Source organism: Watersipora subatra, chromosome 4, assembly GCF_963576615.1.
Source record: "Watersipora subatra chromosome 4, tzWatSuba1.1, whole genome shotgun sequence".
Classification (NCBI taxonomy): Eukaryota; Metazoa; Bryozoa; class Gymnolaemata; order Cheilostomatida; family Watersiporidae; genus Watersipora; species Watersipora subatra.
In genome coordinates, this window is record NC_088711.1 from 45,086,163 (window position 1) to 45,109,761 (window position 23,599).

Here is a 23,599-nt window from a genome sequence, read left to right on the forward strand (position 1 = left end):
AGTAATAATAATGTGAATCCAGACCAAAGATGTTTTAAAAGTATTCTAAAGTTACCTCCCTTGAAACTGACACTGCAATATCGACCAAGCCTACGCACTTTGCAAAAATGATTATTGTAAAAACAACTGTATTAGTCATCAGCCTTATCGGCCACCTTCATGATTAGATGACACTGTCAGCCTCGCATTTTGCACTGACAGCAGAAGGCAAAATATAGCCTGGTTGTCATTTCTGATGACGTGATGCCATGAGTGTCAAACACAAATTAAGATAAACTCAAGAAAATTTAATCAAAAAACTTAACAAAATCTCAGGCACTGTCGAAGGTGTTGCAAACAGATAGGATAACATACAAATGAGGCAGAACGGCAGGCAGCAAACACTATAACAGAGTATAAACATGCCAGCTTGGTTAGGACCACCAAAATTGCCATAGAAGCACTAGCGCCCGATTTCCTCGCTGACTTTTCCCATAATGCACCAGCTGATCAGAGCTAGAGATAGCCTTAAGCCAAATTACTCTTGTCAAATCAAGTGAACAGTCCGGCTATAACCTTATAACCCCAGTGAGCGAACACGTGTTACACGCTATGACTAGTTGAACAGCGCTTAAGGAAGCTTTCATTGACGACCCCTATTTAACCATCTAACACGAATAGCTCCACGACTAATTCAATTTAATAAGTTAGAGTCCAGAACAAGTGGGCCAATCAGGAAGCATTGTGCTCCAGAACCACAAATAAGCGTAGTTTAACAACTGTGTTGGAAGTAGATTATTGTTGGCATTAGTCTGGTCTCCATTCAAAAGAGAGTCAACTGTGCAGAGAATAGAAGGTAAGAACCAGCTTTCACTAGATGCCCAAGTACATGCTTTCTGTTGTCAGAAATGGCAACCACTGTATCTCATACTGCTATTATTAATATCATATGCTACATCAAAGATAAGCTGCCTGGCTCAGTCATCTCTAGGTAGTCACCATGGATTCAGGGTCTCTTCGAGGTCACTTGCCAACTTCTGCAACTTGTTGGCTCAGCAGGGCAGTCGTCTGTGTGTCACTTTAGTGTAATGACATGGAAATTACTATGAATTCACTAGAAGTGACGCAGCATGCCACCTTGTGGATCCCTGGTACGTAAGTGGTTAATAATGTGCTAAAATGATATTTTAATTTCGTGTGACAACAATGTCAACTGAAAATGCTTTTCAAGCAGTAAAAGTGCATGAAATGCAGTTGAGTGAGTGTGAGGAATCCTAAGACCAAGTATGATATCTGCTTAGCTTATTGCAACCAGAAGCTGTACATGTTTTAAGAGCGTTGTTGTACATACAATGGCTCTGATCTTGGCTGGATATGTCCGAGGTCAGTAGCAGAGTATTCTCGAAAACTTTGAGTTATGCCTAGCTGCAGGGGGTAATTTAAGGTTGGATGTCATTGCTGCCACCACTAGTGGCAGCATTATTTTTTTGGGAGCTGAACCCTACAGCGAATACACCGCGATGGAATCATCAAATATTGAGATCTACATATTGATTTTATCTTGCACCTAGGCTATTTCTCCAAGTACAATTCTATATGAACAATACATATATAAAAAAAGCGACAAGGACATCTGAACTGTTGAAAACATATAACGTTAGAAATGGCTTTTGTTAGCATCGCTGCAAAAGATATAACGGAAGGTCTACAGTACAGGGATATCGTCTTACTATCAAAAATTTCAACTGTCAAGGGGTTCCCTGTCATCTGTAAGACGATGCCTAGTGTATAAACACAATATGGAATAGATTATAACAATACGGCTATAGCACCCACTAGCACCACCAGAGCTTCCTAATCACACCTAACCTGTAAACTCATGTGTAAACCTTCCTAAAATGCCTACGAATTTCCATTTATCATTCATAAAATTGAATTTACATATCTAATGATACAATGGTCAAATATTGGCATTGGACACCTCTTATCACACGTCCATCTTTTGACAAGCCTGTATCAGCACTGGGCAGGGTTCTAGTTACGAAATCATTGTATGTGGACAGAAATGCGTAACCTGCTGGTAACAACATTTAGTACAAAAACAATCTTTCTGACAGCCCTGTCTGTAAATGTACTTACATCCACTCCGATAGCAATGCAATGTCATGGCATTCCTTAGCTGGTCTAGCTAGTGTCAATAGTTCCCCAGCCACATTAGGTTATTTCTTGTATATATAGAATTTATCACAACACTGACATAGTTAGCTGACTTTATGAGGGTAGGTGCCTGAAGTTTCCATGTTTTTTATTTACTCTGTTATGGTATTGTACATTTGCAGCAGACCTTTTGTCGGGGAATCATTTTCTGTCCATCAGACGAATTGGACCAACAAAGGGTCGATGCTTTAGAGTTTAGACCATTGAGAAAAATATAGCCATCGATTGACCGGAAAGCGTAGACCGGAGACCGTGACCGGAGACCAGAAAGCATCGATAAAAATTTACAATAAAATTCCTCAGATATAGTTTTAAAGCTTGCTTATGGAACAAAGTCAACTCAAAAGCATCGTACCTTTACATTTGCTTATGGAATGAAGTCGACCCAAAAAAACATCAATCTTTACATTTGCTTCTGGAATGAAGTCGACCTAAAAGCAATGTAACTTTACATTTGCTTATGGAACAAAGCCAACCTAAAAACATCAAACATCATAGTTGTACATTTTTGAAAATTCATTTTTTAGAAGATAATACAACTTTTTTTGGTCATTACCAAGGTAAAAAAAAGTTAGTGTTTTCTTCTATATTTATAGCTAGCCCCTAAATGTATATCCATTTATGTTTCACAGAGCATTTCAATGTCAGTAGTTGATGAGCTCAGTAGATCATAGTCATAAATATGTAACAAAAATGTCATGCAATCCATAGGTTTCATAATCAGCCTAATCAACATACATTAATGATAGATGCTTTATAATTTTACATACAATCTTTATGCATGAGCTTGTATCACTGGCTAGTACGTTCACTAACTTATCAAGAGCAGATGGTCATCAAATACTGTTTTAATCCTCAAATACTGTTTTGCAGATTGTTTGCTATTCAACGCTTTGTGGTTAAATTTTTATATTCAATTTTTTCAGAAAATGAAAGTTGAAAGACTGAAAATAATGACTGTGATTTCGTGTGTAATACCTGAAGGTCACTCAAATGTCACACCACAATTCTACTAAGCAATATACCAATTGCGAACTGACGCACCCAATCTAAAGATATAATGTTGCCTAATTGTTTGCAATAATTTGATTAACATTAATAGAATACTGTTGTTTTTGAATAGAATGACTTGTGGATGTACTTTAGTTGTTAAACCGCCTCAAGTAAAATTATATTCAAAGCAACTATTTTAAAGAAAAAACTGACAAAACAATGTACTTTGATATTCATAATATACCTTGTGGCTGGCTAGTAATAGCTGCTATTAGCTTCTACAGCTAGTATTAGCTGCTATCAGCTTCTACAGAACTAAAGTGGCAGCAACAGCCTTATAAAAGACAACATCAGAAATCAAAGTTGGGTCACTGTACAAGGCCCAAGTCTCTGTTTCGCCTTACGATGGAACCCTGGGTTTCAAGTTCAAAGCTACCATAGCATTCCTTCTACACCCAGCATCACTTCATATCATATTAATTTTTACAAGTTGACAGCTTGATTCATCCAACAGTGGTAGCCTAACGTGACAAGTAACGCAGGTGGCTGAGACACTGTGGACCTGTCATACACATAATGAATTTAGGTTATACAAAGAGCCAAGTGTGTCAATAGGAAGGCCAAATATTGTCTCTATGACAAATCCACCTTCAACCAACCTTTAGACCCTTTGAAATCAAACCCTATTACACAGATAATCTATTAAGGACTGATTGCTCTCTGTGTAGAAGGATTGACCCGAATCATGTTACCCTTTGTCTGTCAATTTAAGAAAAATATAAGCGAGTCACCCAATTATTTAAGGGCATTTGACTTTGTGAAAACAATTTCGCAAAAGCATAGCGAGGCGTTCTTCAATAGAAAAGGCGTTAGAGTTGGCTGCCATTACAGTGGGCTTTGTGAGGGCCACCGTGAATCACTCAACATTTTTATAAGATAAGTTTTACACTAACGGGCTTCACAACATGTCGAATATCAAAATACTAAAGGTTGTTTTACAGTCTGTCAAAAAAAACTCTGTATAAAGAGGTATCGCTTTGTTTATATGCCCGATAGCTCCGACCTTTCATGATGAGCTTTTTTTAGATGCAGGTATTTCCTTCTACTCCAAATTTCTCTCTCCCTACATGTTTACAGTAGCCTGCACTATCAACCTATAAAGATTTTGGGAGTTGAATGTTATTTTGTGGTATCATGGCAACCAGCATTTTCTGATGGCTCCCAAGGATACAGAGGGCGTATCTAAGCATCAGCATTCTTTTTCAGATAATGACACAATTAAGTGACAGCGTAAAATCCATCTTTCCATCGAATGATTGTCGTACTAGTCAGTATGGAGATTAACCTAATCCTTTTTCATCCATGAATACTCACTCATCGCACAGAAAAATTTCTTTCTCTTTGAATGCTATCAAGTGAAACACCTAGTGGCGTATTATAAAACATTTATAATATTAATTATAAATTATTATTAAATTATAAAATATTTATAAATCATAAAATACATAACAGTAGATATACATATTTATATATACTTTGACAGGCTTTGTGAGGATGGTTAGGGATTCATTTCCGGAGTTGCAATCTCTCGTCAATGGTACAGCGGAGAGAAGACGCAGCACACAGATACCACTCGATAAAAAAAACTCTCGCGTTCTTCGACAATCGATCGCTAACTATCAGGGTCAATCGACTAACATACAGGATGAGATTGTCAACCTTGAACAAATGATAGGGCAGCTGAAGACATACACGCTCACAATACCCGCATCACTTCCTGTCGAAGATGAACACATGCACGGAATTGAGATGTACATGAAAAACATAGGTATGTACATTAAGCTGACTAGATGATGGCATGCAAATATTGATAGCGATGCCGGATATGTTTACCTTTACAGGTATGAAAGGTACGAACACAGATACTGTTGTTAGAAGGAATATGGAGGGGGCACTGGTGAGCAAATATTTAGTTACGCTGCCAAATACAAATTTTTTATTCAGTAAGAGCTACTATTAAATTTTAATCAATTAGCGTCAATAATAGAATTAATTTTATAATATATGTGAGGCGTTGAGGGTAAATGCGACTTTTTCCGATCATAGCAATGTTACGTCGATATTTTCCTGTATCTTTGCATTGCCAGAAACTGGGTCTTCTGATTTGGGTTATAAAAAGAAAAAATGTCACACAACATATTTTTCCTCATAGGGAGTAGCCCAATACTACTATGTTATTATGCCCCATGTGTGGCTCCCGCCAAAAGGATTTCTGGCGTGAAGCTTTCGGAGGCGTGTGCCAATTTGGCTTTCAACTGCGCAGCTCAAGTAACAACAGCAAAAAGGCGGCTGTAACATTAGAAGGCGAAATAAAAGGAAGTTATAAGATGCCTAAAAATTTGAACTTTGACACTGTAAATCGGAAGACTGAATAGAAAAGCGTTTCCTTCCCACTTTGACTGATATGTTCCAACAAACGGGCCTTTCAATTAAAATTGGCAGCATTTAAAGGAGTCGTTGAGAAGAGACCAATTGCTACCACTAACTACTAGCAAAGCTTGATAACTGATTGCTGTATGATTGAATAATATTCCTCAGCATAAACTATGTCACGCATGACCCTAGATTACTAAACAGCAAGTTATCCAAACATGACAATAACAGATATTACCCAGCGATGGTATGGAATGCAATGGTCTCAGAATGGATTCGTAAACATATGCAAATGAGTATACTGGAGAACGGCCTAATCAAAGCGTGTCAGAGAGTGGGTGGATCCACATATTATCATTGCACTGTGTAGCCTTAGATAGTCAGCCAAATCCAACTTATTGGAGGAACAAAAAACGTTAAGCAGTTTAAGCGGCTAATGTTACTTTTCTTTCACGAAATAGTTCGACTTCTACAGCACATCCTTGCCTCCGAAATAGTTCGACTTCTACAGCACATCCTTACCTCCGAAATAGTTCGACTTCTACAGCACATCCTTACCTCCGAAATAGTTCGACTTCTACAGCACATCCTTACCTCCGAAATAGTTCGACTTCTACAGCGCATCCTTGCCTCCGAAATAGTTCGACTTCTACAGCGCATCCTTGCCTCCGAAATAGTTCGACTTCTACAGCGCATCCTTGCCTCTGAAATAGTTCGACTTCTACAGCGCATCCTTGCCTCCGAAATAGTTCGACTTCAACAGCGCATCCTTGCCTCCGAAATAGTTCGACTTCTACAGCGCATCCTTGCCTCCGAAATAGTTCGACTTCTACAGCGCATCCTTGCCTCCGAAATTGTTCGACTTCTACAGCGCATCCTTGCCTCCGAAATAGTTCGACTTCTACAGCGCATCCTTGCCTCCGAAATAGTTCGACTTCAACAGCGCATCCTTGCCTCCGAAATTGTTATGCCATCGATTGCTGGCTATGCTTCATTCTTGCATTGATAAAAATTTGCGAATTGCGATTTGTCTCAGAGTATGACCGATTCTTTATAGATTTGAACCTAGTGACGAGCTCCGTCATAAGCCACCCAATATATAGCTATTGAACAGTATTGGAAGTAATATAGCTCAAACCATTATATATCATCACCAATAGAAATGATGGTGCCATTTATATTCATAACGCATACTTCGTACGAAGACTTTCAGAGCAATGCCGACTTGCTCGAAAACTTTTTTGTTGTTTATAAAGCGCTTTAAAAAAACTAGAGTTGTAATTTGAAAAGAATAAAGTTTTGGGATGTTTCACTTACCGACTTTCTCCAAACTCTCTGGGATATCATTCTATTTGATAAAGTAAGAAAAAGTGTTTGATCAAATGCAGGCAAGATAGGAGCAGTTGGCTATGCTATCTGTACTTGCTTAAATTGTTAAAAATAACTCAAATACCACAAAAATAGTTAAAATCATTTAAAGAATTTTATGCTGATTAAAAAAACTTTTTACAATGCTCTCATGCGACATCAATAGAAGACTAAAAAGGGACCTGCTATTAGGCTTTGGGAATTCCCCATGACACTAGAGATAAATGTTATGTGAACAGTAAACAATATTATCAAATAAGCTAGATGTTTATGTCTTTTGTATGATTGGCTCGACTTTAGTATCACTCCTAGAGCTAATGGTTAGTGATAGACTCAAGAACTATTATCAGCCCATCTAGGAACATAAACACTCAATAAAAGCCCTATGATATCAAAGCATTGCTGAAACTAGCCATCAGGTAGGGCAGCAACTAGGTTCTATACCGGCACCATATGAAAAAGGTTTACTAAGAGAACTGTCATCTGGCTTGTCCCGAAGTGGACATATGTCTCCTGCGTCACTCCAGCCAAGAAAGGTGGCGTGTGCAGTTGGTTTTTAGTTTATAAGGCAGTTTTATTGACAATCTCAGGTCATTATCATTCGTAATTACAACCAACGGAATTGATTGTCAGCCGGAAAAAATCAAACAGTAACCTTGGATAAGGATTTTTGGTTAGTTTGCAGTTTTTCATTTGTTTTTTATTACGCGTGACAAGTGGAAAAAATGGAAACAAAGAACCTATCGTTTGTTGAATCTTATTTATTGCGAAATTTCAATGTTTTAAATAAATTATATATTGATCACACTATTGTGAAGAAATTTTTTTTCAAAAATTTTAAAATAAAAAAATAGTATCAAAAAATTTGTTCCAAATTTCATCATTTTAGTTGTTATAGCTGGATTTTTTAGCCCCAGTTAGTTAAAACTCAGCTTGAGACGATAAATAAAGCAAAAATTTACATAGTCGAACACTACGACCTAATTTCTTTATGTTCAGAAACTTGCCAAGTTATTTTCATCTAATGATTGCGCGCGCGGCGGTGGAGGACTCCCTTGTTATGCTGCTTGCTGGGAATATGTGTGTGGTCTGCCCACGACCCCAGTGCCTTTGTCTACATGATAAATAGGACGACTTAGTTTGTAGTAAGATGACTATGCCAACAGCAAACTGATCCCATCTGTTTATGTGTAAAACTTGCAGCAGTATACACTACAAATGAACATAGCTTCCTAATCTAAATGAGCTCCATCGCTTTGTGGCTAGTAGTATCTCTAGAGATACTACTAGCCACAAAGTTACAAGTATCTCTAGAGAGTATCTCTAGAGATACTACTCTAGAGAGTATCTCTAGAGATACATGTAACTAGGTGACTAACATTAGTTCCCATAACTATAAATACATTTCTAGCTGTTTTCTTTTTTGTAATTGAAAAAGTAAATTTACAGCCAACTTGCTTGTTTCTATTGTTTCCTTTTCCACAACATGATGATAATAATAATAATAATATTAAAGTTGGAGATAACAAGTCATTTTATTTGAAACAATGCAGAAATGAAAAATATCATGAACGGCCCACATATGGAGAAAGACTTCAGAGGTGATAGTCTTCCCCTCTATTCGGGTGGATAGAGAGGAATATCACCTCTTCAGAAGTGATATTCCATGACACTCTATGCACCAGTGCTTACGTTATGCTAGAAAGATTGTAACAATAATAATACTATTAATCAGCAGTGTTAAGAAGTGTAAACAGAGTCACCTTAGAATAATAATAAATGCTATTATTACAGCTGGCCTATTCGTTACTGGCCGCCCTACATCAATCAGCTCTTCTCATAATTAATCAAAAAACAAGACACAACCGCAATTCCACCAGTCTATTTTCAACACAATGGTGCCCAACGTGACTGACAAAGCGTCAAAAAATCCAATTTATCAAAACTCGAGTGATTCTACTCTACGAGTGCAAAAATGCTGGGCGACACGCTGGTGAGATTGTTTGCTTGGAATACAAAGTACGACAGCGTAAGACCGCAGGGACTATCTAATGACCCTGAGAGCAGCGTCTGTAGCTCATCCTAGATGTCAATGTACTGATAGCAAAACTGTTGGCTAACCAACAATACGATTTAAATCGATCAAAGGGTGCTAAGAAAGTGCATGTAGACTCAGGGAAATGTTGCATTTAGCTATACAAAGATAGTTCTGAAGCAATAAATTTCCTTATGAGACTCGGACAAGGTCCTGAGCGATAATAAACTCGCATGGTCCGTCTGAGAAAATGCCATAAAGAGCTAATCTGGAAGTGCTTGTTGCCATTAGATGAATAATTACCACAGCATTTCCATTTTGAGTAATATCTGTCTAATATTTGTACAGGTTGCAGTGCTTGTAAGGTACGATCAATGCTGAAATCTTTGGAGCCAAAGACCGACAAACGAACAAGCATGGAATGCTCTCAATCTACGATAGAAAGAAGAGGGAGCTATTACAATACCAAATATACTCAGTACCAGACTCTCGCAGTCACCGTCAACTCTTCACTCGCTGGATACAAAGAGACAATCGATGCGTACTACACTCGTCTGGTCTCATCATCGGAGCATCAGCCAATGAGCTATTGGGTCGTGGCCGAAGATGAAGAAGACCCAGCCGATGCTCCACTCGTCAGAGACTTAACAAACACCGTGCTTAAAACCAAGCAAAAGCTATCAGTGCAGGAAAGAGAGATCATCGAGCGTGAAAAACGCATCAGAGAATGGCATAAGCTTCTGAGCACGACTTTTCACTCGAAACACGAACCAGACGATGACAGCAGCAGCAATTCCAGTCCTCTCAGTTATGACATTGAGGCGGGGCTAGTCAAAGTGCATGAGTATACAACAGAAAGCAACCATAGATCTGAGAAAAAAAAGAAATCAGTTTTTGCGCATAGACTTGGTTGCTCACTGGCGCTAGCCCTAGTGGTGGTCCTAATTTTACTTGGTATTATAGCGGTGGTTCTGTTTTACTACGGGGGCTTTAGGACAACGCTTGCTCAGAATACCACCATTCCTTACTATTCCAATGAAACTAGACAACCCATTGTGAGTACACAATCCACTACCAAACACACTATCCAAGCAATAGCAAGCCATTCAGCAACACAAAAGCCTTCAATAGGTTCAAGGACAATGTCAGCAAGTTTTTCTCAGACCAAAATCGAAACATCCAAACAGACTTTTACCACAAGAGAAGTAGCTCCCATGTCAACTACGAGCACAAGTTCTACCATAACTACAGCTCGTATACCCAGCTTAATACTAACAACCATTATCACCACGTCAACAGCATCGCTGCCAACTGTCGGTGACGAAACTTCGATGACTCACAGTGCCACCAGAATGGCATCGCTGACAAATGCAAAAGTAACTACAACCAGAACTTTCGCAGAAACAGAAACACCCTTGATGGAAACTCAAGCAAGTCCCAGGCCAAATAAGAATGTGTCTCAGACCACAACCGCTGTCAACTCCATTACTACTGATGAGGATAACGTCTTAGAGAAGATGAAGGCAGTGAGCTCAACAACACCCCTAATCACAACTGTCAAACAAGGGTCTGTATCACAGCTAACTAATGTATCAACAGCGGAAGATAACAAGACAACAGCTATGAATACAAGTTTCGCTGCCAGTCATTCAGCAGCAATCTTCTCTAATATAACCTCTTCACAGATTACTACTAGCACGATAAAGTTGGCAGCAATTGAAATGGTTGAATTGGAGGAGGTAACTAACCAAAACACAACAATCGTAGAGACTACACCATCTGTCAATGTGAAAACTATGTTAGTTACAACCACATCCAAGATGGCCGACAACTCAAATCAAGCTAGTCATCCCAATTATGAGGGCAGCTTTTCTAGCCTAGCTTATCCATCGACTACTAACGTAGATAGTACCACAACTCCTCTTATTACAGTCACAACAGCAACCCATCAACCTAACTAGCAATCTTTAACAAATCATAGCTATTATATTTTTATAACTTTTTTACATTTTTTATTTATTATAGTGTAAAGAAGTACAGTTCTTCTCTCAAGCTACAGGCTACCTGACCATAGAAACAATACTCTTGTAATCACACTCAGTTCCTCAATATATTTTTATCCACTTAACCATAATAGTTGTTATCTTACCAACAAGCAAAATTGCTTGCGGCAATCAAGCTAATCAGCATATCACATGAGGTAATTACTCCCGAGATGACATAACTCTCTACTGACTCAGAAACCTTCCTAATTATATGATCCAGTCGATAAACAATCGCTTGCATTCTTGTCCACACAACTCTGAAGTTGAAGAGAAGCAGTCACGCAGCAAAATCATTTGTAAACAATATTCTTTTGTTAGCTTGACATTTTTCAACACTATGTTTTCAAAATATACAAGCAACCAGTTCAGTAGTGCCAAGAGGTTGCAGGATGGAGTTTCTTTCAATCTTGTACCAGAGTGAATACGCACCAACTAAACACGTTAGCCTTAGAAACTAGATGGCAAGTATGCCCTTTCGGTGCAGGATATCTTTTATACTAGCTGTACTATGATTTAAAGCCTGCGCCTTATAAAACTAAACATTTTATGTATAATCATCTGCTGTGTTCAAAAGAAGGTTAAATTTGATTCTTTGATTTAAAAAAGGAAAGGTGAACATATGATTACAGCAGCCTAAACAAACAACTTTCAATGATACGATCAAAAAACTAAAGTTTTGTGTTTAAAATTGTTCTATTTCTTAAATCAACATTCTAAATATTTTTAAATAAATTTTAAATATAACTTCAGATAAGAATAGATTTTTCCAACATAATGTTGATAAATAATCCATTTTAGCCATTGCTAAAGTAAGTGAAAAGCAGAATATCATGATGGGGAAATGGACATCCGGTTCATCTTCGCTTCATTTTTAGCAGATCCAAGTGAGTCTGGTACAAAAACACACAGCGGCCTCATAGTGACAGCAGGACTTTACCATTAAAACTGCAATCTAGGTCGAATGATGTCAGAGTATATCTTAACAGCACACCCACATGACTGGAATGTGGCCATCTTCTATGACACTTGTCATGTCATCTAGCTTTGATGTTGTTTATGCATAGCACGGTCATTCCTTGCCAAAAACTTGGAAAGCCATTTGGACTACAGAGCATTGCTGTGATAACAGATACACGGCTGCTGCTGCCACGAGCCAGCAATAGATAGGCTAAGAATTCCTGTCAAAGCTTTCAAATCAAACTAGCCTGCTCATGCTAGCAAAGATGCAAAAGCATATTTTGAGATACTGTAACTTAACATAGAATACCTAACAACACTAGATGAAACAAGCTTATAGAATGGCTTTGCATAAGAGAAAAAAGTTTTCCTTTTTATACCAAAATTCTCAACAGAAAGATTTCATCAATGAGTTTGAATATGGACATATCCAGGTATCCAGTTGTTAATACATCACACAAGAGAATGTAAATTATTGCTGCAGGGTGAATTTTTAGAAATTATGTGCTTTAAAGAATTTTTAAATAAGAGTAGACAACTCTTTATATTGAGTCAACAAGCTTACATTAACATTGATTTGATATACAGTATATGCTAGCGATTGTAAAATCGGATGTTCAGCCAACAGGTCATAAATTTTCCCACACAATTCCAACTTAATAAGACAACTCCAATTGAGTTTTTAACTATCCCAAAGTTCCTATTATTAGATTATGCCGGTTGTTAATAAGCCCTACTAGAAGGGAAAGGCAGGAACCTCCTACCGTCAGCAGAGGACACTGCAATTGACGAACAACATTTGAAATATTTTTTGGGAATTTCACAGAGGTGTAAGATTACACAAGAGAGACACTTGTCTGATTTATTAACGAAAAATTCTTTGCTTTGAGATTTGTCTGCATTATTGCCAGATTCCTCAGATGTTTCCTGCGTTCTTTGTAGCATAAAAAGACTTAGAGGAGATTACAGAACTTCAAAGGATGTTTTTGAGATATGCAATCACTGCCAAGTTCACTTTGAGTTTTGGATTAAAGCTCAGTTTAACTTGTAACTATTTGCAGTCTAAAAAAAAATTTGTTTTATTAGGTTAAAATGGTATACTTAACGCTTTTAACTGATTTACGCATTTGGAGCTGAGATATGAAAAGATGCTACAATCAACAATGATTGCCAGTTGCCACAATTTCACACACCACTGTAGATAATGCTATAAATTAGTAGCAAATGGGCTCACTTAGAGACAACATGAGTTTCCAACCATTTATATACATATAAATCTCAAAGTTGGTCTGTGTGGAGTTTGGTTTGGCCCGCTATAGCTACTAAAATTTTGGAATTAATAAAAGTTCGCATCCCACTAGATTTGAACTCACAAAGATTGAAAACCACAAGTTTCTAACCATGCATTTAACCACCAAGCTACACTGTTCCTATGATTCTATCGCTCTTATCATACACTGTTTTCCTTTTCTCGATTGCACGCGCTAAATGACGTATTAATTGAAATTCTATGAACTCTGCTAACTTTATGAAACATGATGATTTTTCTTCCTCGCCGTACTAGGGCTAATTTGTTTTCCGCCATACAATATCAACAAACATTTCTCTCGAAATATAAATTAAGCGATTGTATCTCAGTTCAGCGTCATCTATTATGGTAAAAATGGTTTTGCAAACAGATAAGTGATAAAATTTTAGTTAAAAGTTTACTAAAATACATACTAAAACTTCCTTCAAGTATGTTTTTAGTAAGCTAAATTCATTTAAGTTAGATTCAGCATTTATGTTACCTGTCTGCCTCAAAGGTAAGAACTCTCCACATCTTGCGTGTAGTACAATATGATGTTACATTTTCTTGCAGATCATAACCACAAAATGCACTAAAGTTATTGTAGGTAATTATAGTTATCAAGGTTATCATATTGCTTTGTTACTATTTTTTAATGATGATTTTTACTAGAGGATGTTTGCATCATATAATTACTATGGGTTTCTATACCACCCTGTACGCCTATATGATATTTTCACCTTATGATGCTACACTGAAACGAACTTAAGTCATATAATCATATACCAAATAATTATTATTGTAATCATAGCAAAACAGACTATATTTAGCCATTACTTGCTAATGATTTCACATTTTCATTTAAACACCTTTACAGTTTTATTTTTTTCCCAATTTATTTCAACAAAACACTTCTTTCAAGATATAAAATTTAAAAGTTAGTCATTTGAAAAAGTTTTAAAACCTTTACAGTTGTTTTATTTTTTCTTTATTGTTTTCTACTTTCTTTCAATTCATTTGAACTTCACAAAAAACACTTTTCCCATGATATATGTTGCCATGATTAAAAGTTAGAGCGTTAAAAGTTGTATATGTTATATAAAAATAAATTTTTTGTCCACAGACTTGTTTATAACCCGGGCATTCAGCTTGTTTAATAATAAATGTCATTGCAAAAAACTGGTGGGAGGGCACAATGGCAGCAAAAGTGTTTTTCAAGAGAGCGAAATATTGATTTAATGAATCTATGATAAAAATGAAAAATGCAACCAATTTTGATACAAAAAAAGCCACACACAGTCAACTCTTGTTAAAAAATGTTGATTATTTGTGATAAAAACCGAAACCAAATTGTAGACATATTCAATATAGACAGCTTATGTGATGATGAAGTAAAAAAAGCTGAGTGCTTAACAAATGTATACATATGTGATATGACATCTCACATGGTTAGCCATACTAGTCTATTGGAAGCATCAACCATTCAATGGGAAGGAAAACTGTTAAAAATGCCCTGAAACATCTATTTATATAAATATCAGTGTTTGTCTTCTTTTTAAACCCTGTGTCCAGTTATAGCCATTAAAATCTAGCAATGAAAAATTTGCACAGTACCAGATTTGATCTCAAGACCTCCAGATCCAGACAAGGATTCATCGGACAAATAGTCATTACATTGGTTAAAATACTCACGCTTCAAGTGCTTACTTGGGATTAATAACTAGCACTGTTGGCGTTGCAAGCTGGTCCAAAACACGGGTAAGATTTTAGTAAAGGTCTAGCTTTCCAGGTAAGTTATTCAAATTCATGAGGTAATTATTCTGCTACCCGTGCAGTGCCGGGTATTCGGCTAGTTATGTATAACTCCAACTATATTTTCAAATTATTTTTGTGGGCAATTGTGACTTTGTTTAAATAACACTATTGCATTTTTGCATAATCATAATGCAAAACTATTAAACCAAGCTTTCAACAAATTGAGTAATATCTAGCTTGTCTGTAGCCAGTAGCAGAACAAAAAAAGAGAGGACAACTCACTTATCTAGCCTGGCCCTCTTGGGTACCATTTGTCCCTCAACTGGTATCTTCACATACTCTATCCCTGCATTAGTGAACTCCTAACAACAGAATATGAATGGAATATCATAAAAATAGTTACACCATATTTCTGGATACTATTTGAACACCCCTCCTATTCATTATTGAAATATAATAACTAAGAAAGTTTTTAGTAGAGTTTTAACATCTGAGTATTTCTGAAAGAGCGTTGTCCACAAATGCATACAGTCAAAACTCGACAGGCGATCACACCTGCATACAAATCTTTGGAGATATGATATAAAATATGAACAAATACTTACTTTGACGTATGAAATAACCAATTTTGAAGTTACGATGTACGAAACTTTTGAAGAATTGAATAGTACAAAACAGCGTCTGTAGGAGAGAATACTCACATTCGGGCTATAGTATCTTTTTGTAAATGTCAAATCAATGATGAGACCAAGGTTGATGTTGGACTCTTTACACTTCTTGATCAGATCGGTAGGAGAGAATGTCTTGCTTTCCTCTAGAGACTGTGTGAGTTGCTAGAAAGAGATAGTTATTATCAGAGATGAGACAGCGCGACAGCCATTATAGTTTGTCTGCTTACAGATTGATACCTGACTATGTAAAGGATCAGATCAACAGTTTCTTAAGACACCTCTAATTAAAGCTACCTTCTTGCATGTTAAAAAAAACACACACAAAAACAAACCAGCAGATGGTGAAATATGTTTAATAGAAAGGGATCTCCTAGAATACGTACATCAATAGTACAGAAAAATTCTTTCTCATTTTAAAAATGAACAAAGTTAATTTAGTATTTAACTAAATAATTGGTCAATCAGAATAGATTAACAAATCCTTAATAAACATATTTTAAAAGTTCATGATTCCTTTTATATCAGAATCAGTGACGTCGCTGCAGCATTGGTCATTCAATGTGCAGTGTGCTTTGCATCATATAGCAACGAATAATTAGGAATTCACTAATGCAAACCAAGAAAAAATAATCGAGAGTTGTTGACTCCAATTATAAACAGTAAGACAACTCCCACTAAACACTGATGATCACTATAAGAAACATTAAATTGTTAGTTGGTGTTATGTAATGTTACTGAGAAACATGTATCTCTACAAATTTTTTAGCACAATGAAATCACAAGAGCCTCTGCTATTAGAAAAAATTGTGTGAGCCAATATCCTATCCCATAATATAAACTTCAGAACAATGTAATGAGATCTCGAGATGACATGGTGGTGACCAATTAAATTACTTAACGAACTAATTCTCAGGTCTTGATTGATTACTTATAATTCTAAATCTATGCGTTTACAAAACTACAAGATTCTCTCTCCTGAATCGTAAGCTCCTGTGATCATGAGGTCAAAAATAATATTCTATAATGGTCCATATTGACCACAGGCGTCCTTTAGCGGAGATATTGCCGAAGCCGAGACCGGGCCGTAGTCTACGCACACAAAATAACAACAAAGGTCCACGTAGTTATGAGCCAAAACAAAAGTATCCACCCAAATATCTCACCAATCCGATGAGCAGCACACACAAAAACTAAACCAATCGACTGAGCCACCCATCATGTCAAAATATTCCAAGTTTCAAATCATGTCTTACACAACTCACCTTATGGTTTATCAAAAGTTGTCCCAAAGTCCCTATTAATTCGAGACTGTCTAATAGCTGTTTTAGAAATGGTCGCCGCTGGCCTAACCTAACGTCCTAATTCAATATCTCAGTAACTATCGGAACTTTGCTGAGTGCTCCCGAACTTTTTGATTCCCTCTTTTAGCAATGCCCTGATAATTACTAAAATGTTGAATCAGGACGTTAGGCTAGGCTAGCGGCGACCATTTCTAAAACAGATATTGGACAGTCTCAAATTAATAGGGACTTTGGGACAAGTTTTGACAAACCATAAGGTGAGTTGTGCAAGACATGACTTGAAACTTGGAATATTTTGACATGATGGGTGGCTCAGTCGATTGGTTTAGTTTTTGTGTGTGCTGCTCATCGGATTGGTGAGATATTTGGGTGGATACTTTTGTTTTTGCTCATAACTACGTGGACCTTTGTTGTTATTTTGTGTGCGTAGACTACGGCCCGATCTCGGCTTCGGCAATATCCCCGCTAAAGGACACCTGTGATATTGACAGTGAAAATGCTGCAAGCACTTCACTTCATTATCCAAAAATAAGAGAAAAACCTCTTTAATTTCTTAGAAAATCTCATGCAATAGTCGTGGTATAACAGGCTATAAACCCTTGGCACAGTACTAATTCTAAATGTTTCATAAATGTGAAATTAAATGCCAAATGATACCCATATAGAGCAAATGAATTGTGCTAGCAAACAGGAGAGCATAACTACCGGTTTGAGAGGAACTTTGAATGACAAGAAGCGACTTTTAAGCTCATCCGCCTTCATTGGCTTTCCCATTTTCGTGTACTCCTCCCATCTGCAAGTGAATAATATATTTCATGTTGCAAATCTATTTATAAAACGAGCTATTGAAAAATAGCTGGTGAGATACATGAAAGTCCTCCGCCGCATCCACTCATAGACTATGGAACACAAAAAACAATACAATGTAGTGATATTTCAGACAGAGTACCATTGATTGTATTGGACATTTGTATTGAAGCAAGAAACTTTGGTACATTCCATGCGCTGTAGCAATTTAATTAAAAATATTCAAATAGGAGTCTTTCGGATTTCCCAGTTGTAATTTAAGACAATATTTCATCTTATGCTGAAGGGTCTCTGAGCAAATTGCTTACCTTCACTTGAACTACAGAAATTCCTAGTTTGGCTGTTTTATTCAAAACTGCCAAGTTGGAAAAAAAGCTGCAGGTAAAGTCGACCTCAGTAACCTATATTAACAAATCACACATTGTTATCGAGTGTGTCTGTTAGTCTGCGTATGCACCGTGTGTTTCCAAATTTTTTGACTGATTTCATCCAAACTTCACACGGATATGCTCTTTGCATTTGGCAAAGTTGCTAAAATATTTGAATTTAAAACACCTGGTTCCTGTGAACCAGCCTCTTAAACACCCGCCTGCAGGTTATCTGATTGATAATGAGAGAGCTCCCCAGGCATCGTCAGACTTACTGCTAGTCAATAATAAAATATGTATTATGAGTAACTTCACAAGAGTTTAGATAGCTGGATACTTATTTAATAGCATTAACAATTTAAATGTCTACTCCAAACGCCACTCCTTAATACGTCTGATGGAAAAGCTGTCAACTGTGATTCATAAATAGGCACTTGGGATGAATTTCTAAGTTCACTACAAACTAGACTGAGTACCTACTGGTGACTATTTAAAAATGTCAAGGACAAGTTTCACTCAAAGTGGTGAACAGAATAATCGAACAGGGCTGATGTTCTTGTGATTCCTAATGACCAATCAGAACAGGTCTAGCATACAGCGATTATCATTCCCTCCCTTTTATCATGCTAGTCGAATTCAAGTTATTGGATGTTGTGGTAGCCATGAGTTCAAAACCCATTCCGTGAAATGTTCTTTAATGAATGAAAATAATATAGATAAAGTTTAACCTGATGTTTCACTTCCTAATTAGCATCAGAGAATATACTATTTCTGACAGATAACAATAAACCGGCAGCCAAAAACTGATAGACCATAAATGAATAAAATTGTGTTTACTACCGCAATGGTACAATTATTTTAAACAACACTATGACAAACCTGTCGGGTATTCCTCGTCCCATTTGTCTATGTGAAGTTACAACTCTTCTGAAGAAAGCTTGCTTAAAGGATTCCGTATACAGCAGTCTTGCTAAAACATCATATTACACTTTGAATTCATAATATTTGTTACATATTCATCATATCCATGTCTAATACATATGATTTCTTTTTATATTGCTGACATGCAAGTCTGCAACAAATATGGGTGTAATCAGTGTTAGTAGTTGAGGGAACAATATCACATGCTTTTGAAATCACTGCCATGTGGTGTTGACAAACCTTCAGGGTGCAAGCTTTAAGGCATAACATACAAACACACTGCGTAATTGCTGTCTAGATATGGCTAAAAATATATGCTAAATTTTAAAGTATTAGGCCAAGGTGTTGATTTAAACCACAAAAATGTAAAAATTGCTCATTGTTCTATGGAGTTGCAAAGGTTATCGATTACCGCTACAAATGTTATACTTTCAAGTCAATTTAACTAAAGAGTTGCTCTGTTGGTAAAAACAGGTAACAAGCAATTCCTTTTTGCATAGAGTATGCCATCAGCCTCTTGCACTATAGGAAGCTTTAAGATGTGCATGTCTGTGTTTGTATAAACACTGATCGATAGGATTAGATGCTCACTTCCTTCGTCAACAAGAACACCATTTAGTTGGAGCTGTGCATGAATGACAAAGCAACTAATGCATTCTCCTTATTGAGAATGCATTTTGCTCTTTGTTTTGTTCAAAAGTCTCATTAGTCCCAGCATAAATCAATGTCAGCTTATTTTTTTATCTCTAAGTAGAAAAGTCAGCAGATGGTGAACAGTTTTTACAATAAGGTCACTCTTGCTTAAGATAGAGGTCCCACTAACTTGTAATTTTTTTCTATTATTAGTCTTCGCTAGAAATCAATGCACAATAGCAACTGTCCGATGAGTACCAACAAATAGGTATTGAGCAATTACTAATTAGTCCTAGGTCATTATCAGGCACGAAGGTGGCCAAATATGTTGTTCATTTCAATCAGTAGGGAGTTAAAAATAGTGTACCGTTAAACCCGTAAGCCTATCAAATACTTGTTATTGACTTTCACTGCACATCCAACATCAGTCTTTCCTTAGAGGTTTTCTGAAGCACTAGCTATAGCGCTGCCTATAAGGACCTATACAATGCCACACGTGTACTTGGCTTTATACGCCCTGAGCACACACATATATATCAGAGCGAATGAAATAGCTTTCGTTTTCATTTGTTGAGGAAACTGTTGAGCGGTGATATAACTAGGTCTAGAGAAGCAAGAAACGACAATTAGCATTCAAAACCATGTTTCGTAGCAAACCCAATGGCTGTTTTCATTATAGCATAGAAAAAATATATTCAAAATGTTATGACACTCAGTTTAAAAAGAATATAGTAACTTGGAAGTCTCATTTTTGGGAGTATCATTGTTGCATTATAAACCATTTTTGGGAAAGTATAGGTCTACTATTAAAATGCAGATTTGTAACAGTGTGCAGATCAGACAACTGTTATCTGAGATTTAAATAGCACTAAACATGTTGATGTGTTCATACCGTTAGTAATTTAAGTCATTAACTATATTCCTGCAAACCGATGTCTTTATTCCTTATGCATAAAGAATCTCAGAAGCAAAATCCACGCAAAGCAGTAGTTATCTATTAAATGACTACTTAATACAAGTTTTTAGACTAAATATCGCTTGTACTATGCAATATGCAATTGTAACTTCATAACTTTTAAAACCAACTGTTTCGATAGCATAACCTTTATAAAAACAAAGCTACCACTTTCTTGACGCTTCGGCGTCTTTCATTCTTCACTTGAACACCAAACGATTAAATGTAAATCTCAGCTCTACCCGTGTAAACAATAAAAGCAACTGTAAACACAGCTACATCATCATATTTAAAAAAGATTACGTACAAGCAAACCATACCTCTTTGTAAATGGCTCATAAAAACGATTGTCATATAAGCATTGTATGGGGCATCCCCGTTTAAAACGGATATAGATAGCCAGTGCGCAATTTAATAAAAGGTATTCCATCGACTTATCAACTACAGTATAGGAATCGCTTGCAGTTGCGCACTGTTATAGCGACAATAGCTTGGAATTTTTAACTAGAATCCGACGCTATATATGTCGTGGGAATCATTGAACTTAAAACCCCTGGAAGCGAGAGGAAATTAGCACCCCAAAAACTCTCGTGAGAGAAGTCAAGAAAGCGCGATTGTGCCGCGATATATGACATTATCACAACCAGAGCCGTATACTATGCGGCTAAAATTTCTCCAGGAGTCTGATTCTCAGTATGATGATTTGTTAGTACACAACAACGTCAGGTTAGTACCATACTGCTATTTTTGAATTATATTTGACATACTTATTTTCATTACATTATGAAAAGGTAAAAAAGGACAGCAAAGTTGTGAATGTTGTGAATTATTTTTAATATACAATGTACTTTAATGTATATTTGCAGATGGCTGAGTAAGGGTATAGCTTTGCAAAGGGTATGGACTGTAAGACAGCATATTGAGCAGGTTTTTAGTGAGATTGGAGGAGATGCAGCAGAACGATTTTTAGAGATTCTCAGATCGGAGCATTCACTGAGAGACATGGCTTTTCTGACAGACATTTTGGCCTATCTGAATGACCTAAATTTGAAATTGCAGGGTGAAGGTCGTAATGTGGTAGAACTCTGGCAGGCAGTAACATCTTTTAAAGACAAACTCCACTGTTTTTACGAGGACATAAACAGTGATATGAACCACTTTCCAATCATCAGAGAATTTGAGAATGGTCGTGATGATGTCGTGGACCTTACAGCAGCATGCGCTTTTCTCATTGATGTTTCTTCAGAGATGGAGCGTCGCTTTGCTGCCTTTGATAGTATCAATGGCATTATTGAGCTGGTTGCGTGCCCATTTCAGGCACATCAGCTTTGGAAAACCCAAGTTGATAACTTTCCTCATGTTCCGAGAGGTGTGGCAGAATTAGAGCTGTGTGATTTAAAGGCAGATATACTGGCTAAAGCTCAATTTGCTGAGCAAACTATTGTAGGGTTCCGAACACAACCTGCTGTCCAGGAGAAGTATCCTATGCTATGCAAAATGGCAGTGCACTTACCTACTTTCTTTGGTACAACCTACTTGTGTGAATCAATGTTTTCAAAGCTGACATTTATAAAAAGTAGGTATCGGAGTGTACTGACAGAGGAACACACTCAAAAGCTCTTATCTGTAGCAGTAACCAAAGATAAACCAGATATTGCAGCAATAGCTGCAAAGCAAACTTGCTTCCATGTGTCTCATTAACATTACATATACTTCTTCTGCACAGTAGATTTTGTTGAGAATAAACCTACATATGTTATTATGTTACACCTTGTTACTTTCATGTTTATGTTCATGTATACTTACACATTACTTAAAATACACATACAATTCATGTATATGTTCATGTTTACTTACACATTACTTAAAATGCACATACATTTCATGTTTATGTTCATGTTTACTTACACATTACTTAAAATGCACATACATTTACATATATACAGCTGTATTCATGCCTGGCCCTCCTGATAAGGCCTGGTTACCTGTTTGGCCCTCCAGCAAAAGTATTTGGGCACCCCTGCCGTATAGCTTCTGAGTCCAGCATCAAGAACCGGAAACAAAAATGCTGTTTCCAAACAAACCCGATCGACATACTGATCTCTAATGGAATATTCTTACCTCGCTCTCAACATCTCACTTTTTTGCATAGATTTTATTTTTTTACAAAAAAGGTAGTTTCTTCTAGAAAATGTTGTCCTCTTTCAAATGGTGTATGATACAACAATCAACTTTAAAGCAACTGCCAATGAGAGTAATATGTGTTGGTTAATGTTGCGGCCTCTCCATTATAACTTTTATAAAAAATAGAGCTCCCATATATGCTTCCGCTGGCCATGGAACTCTGAAACTATACGGCTCTGATCAAAACGAGGAAGTAGCTTTGTTGATATTTGGTACGCTGTCTTCCAAACTTCAGTTCATGATTGAGCAGTTGTTTATAGAAAAATGCAATGTCGCTGCAGATTATGTAAATTTTGGGAACTGATCATCTTTTCCTCAACGCCGAGAACAAAAGTTAATTCAGTTTTTGTGTGTGTACCATTGAATGGAGTGAACTTATACTCTCAGTGAGAGTCTCTCACTTTGGGTGGTAAGCTATAAAAACGCCTTTGGCTTGGCTGATCTAATAAGGAATTATTTACAGTGATGAATAGCACTGCTGCTATACAACTGGTGCAGAATTTTTACATGCCACAACTCACTTACACATCCGCATTTCATCATGTGACTTTTGAAACAGATCAGTTGTAATAGTATGTAACAATATCAAACCAATAATTCTTGATCAAATCAAGTCAGCTGTGATCTACATGTACATAGACAATTCTTGGCACAAATGCAGGCATCAAATCATCAAGAGGCTCAGTTTG

General features: G+C 36.8%; 4 protein-coding genes across 6 annotated transcripts in view; 2 read left to right on the top strand and 2 right to left on the bottom strand.

Annotated features, from left to right (window-relative positions):
* Positions 1-13,236, bottom strand: part of LOC137395104 (tRNA 2'-phosphotransferase 1-like) — a 151,838-nt gene extending 138,602 nt beyond the window's left edge. The window contains exon 1 of the mRNA XM_068081902.1: positions 13,217-13,236. The gene's annotated coding sequence lies outside the window, so the exon portion shown is untranslated. The remainder of the gene's footprint in view (positions 1-13,216) is intronic.
* Positions 1-21,105, bottom strand: part of LOC137395103 (RNA/RNP complex-1-interacting phosphatase homolog) — a 43,385-nt gene extending 22,280 nt beyond the window's left edge. Inside the window, exons 1-5 of one of the 2 annotated variants that reach the window (XM_068081898.1) lie at positions 21,047-21,105; positions 19,097-19,187; positions 17,748-17,835; positions 15,772-15,903; positions 15,353-15,432 (exon numbers count right to left, since the gene is read on the bottom strand). In XM_068081898.1, the coding sequence (XP_067937999.1) occupies positions 15,353-15,432; positions 15,772-15,903; positions 17,748-17,835; positions 19,097-19,187; positions 21,047-21,080 (425 nt within the window). In that variant the 5' untranslated portion in view covers positions 21,081-21,105. The remainder of the gene's footprint in view (positions 1-15,352; positions 15,433-15,771; positions 15,904-17,747; positions 17,836-19,096; positions 19,188-21,046) is intronic. The other variant, XM_068081899.1, reaches the window with a different exon arrangement.
* Positions 736-11,153, top strand: LOC137395102 (uncharacterized). 2 transcript variants are annotated; one of them, XM_068081896.1, is made up of 3 exons: positions 736-835; positions 4,733-5,017; positions 9,374-11,153. In XM_068081896.1, the coding sequence occupies exons 2-3, from the start codon at positions 4,744-4,746 to the stop codon at positions 10,984-10,986; spliced, it is 1,887 nt and encodes a 628-aa protein (XP_067937997.1). In that variant the 5' UTR covers positions 736-835; positions 4,733-4,743; the 3' UTR covers positions 10,987-11,153. The 2 variants fall into 2 exon arrangements, with proteins under 2 accessions (XP_067937997.1, XP_067937996.1); XM_068081895.1 differs by lacking the exon at positions 736-835 and adding an exon at positions 1,086-1,134.
* A 236-nt stretch (positions 21,106-21,341) lies between the features above and the next one.
* LOC137394812 (general transcription factor II-I repeat domain-containing protein 2B-like) lies at positions 21,342-22,589 on the top strand. Its single transcript, XM_068081582.1, has 2 exons — positions 21,342-21,452; positions 21,593-22,589. Exons 1-2 carry the CDS (start codon positions 21,355-21,357, stop codon positions 22,425-22,427), a joined length of 933 nt encoding a protein of 310 aa, XP_067937683.1. The 5' UTR covers positions 21,342-21,354; the 3' UTR covers positions 22,428-22,589.
* Positions 22,590-23,599: the final 1,010 nt, after the last annotated feature.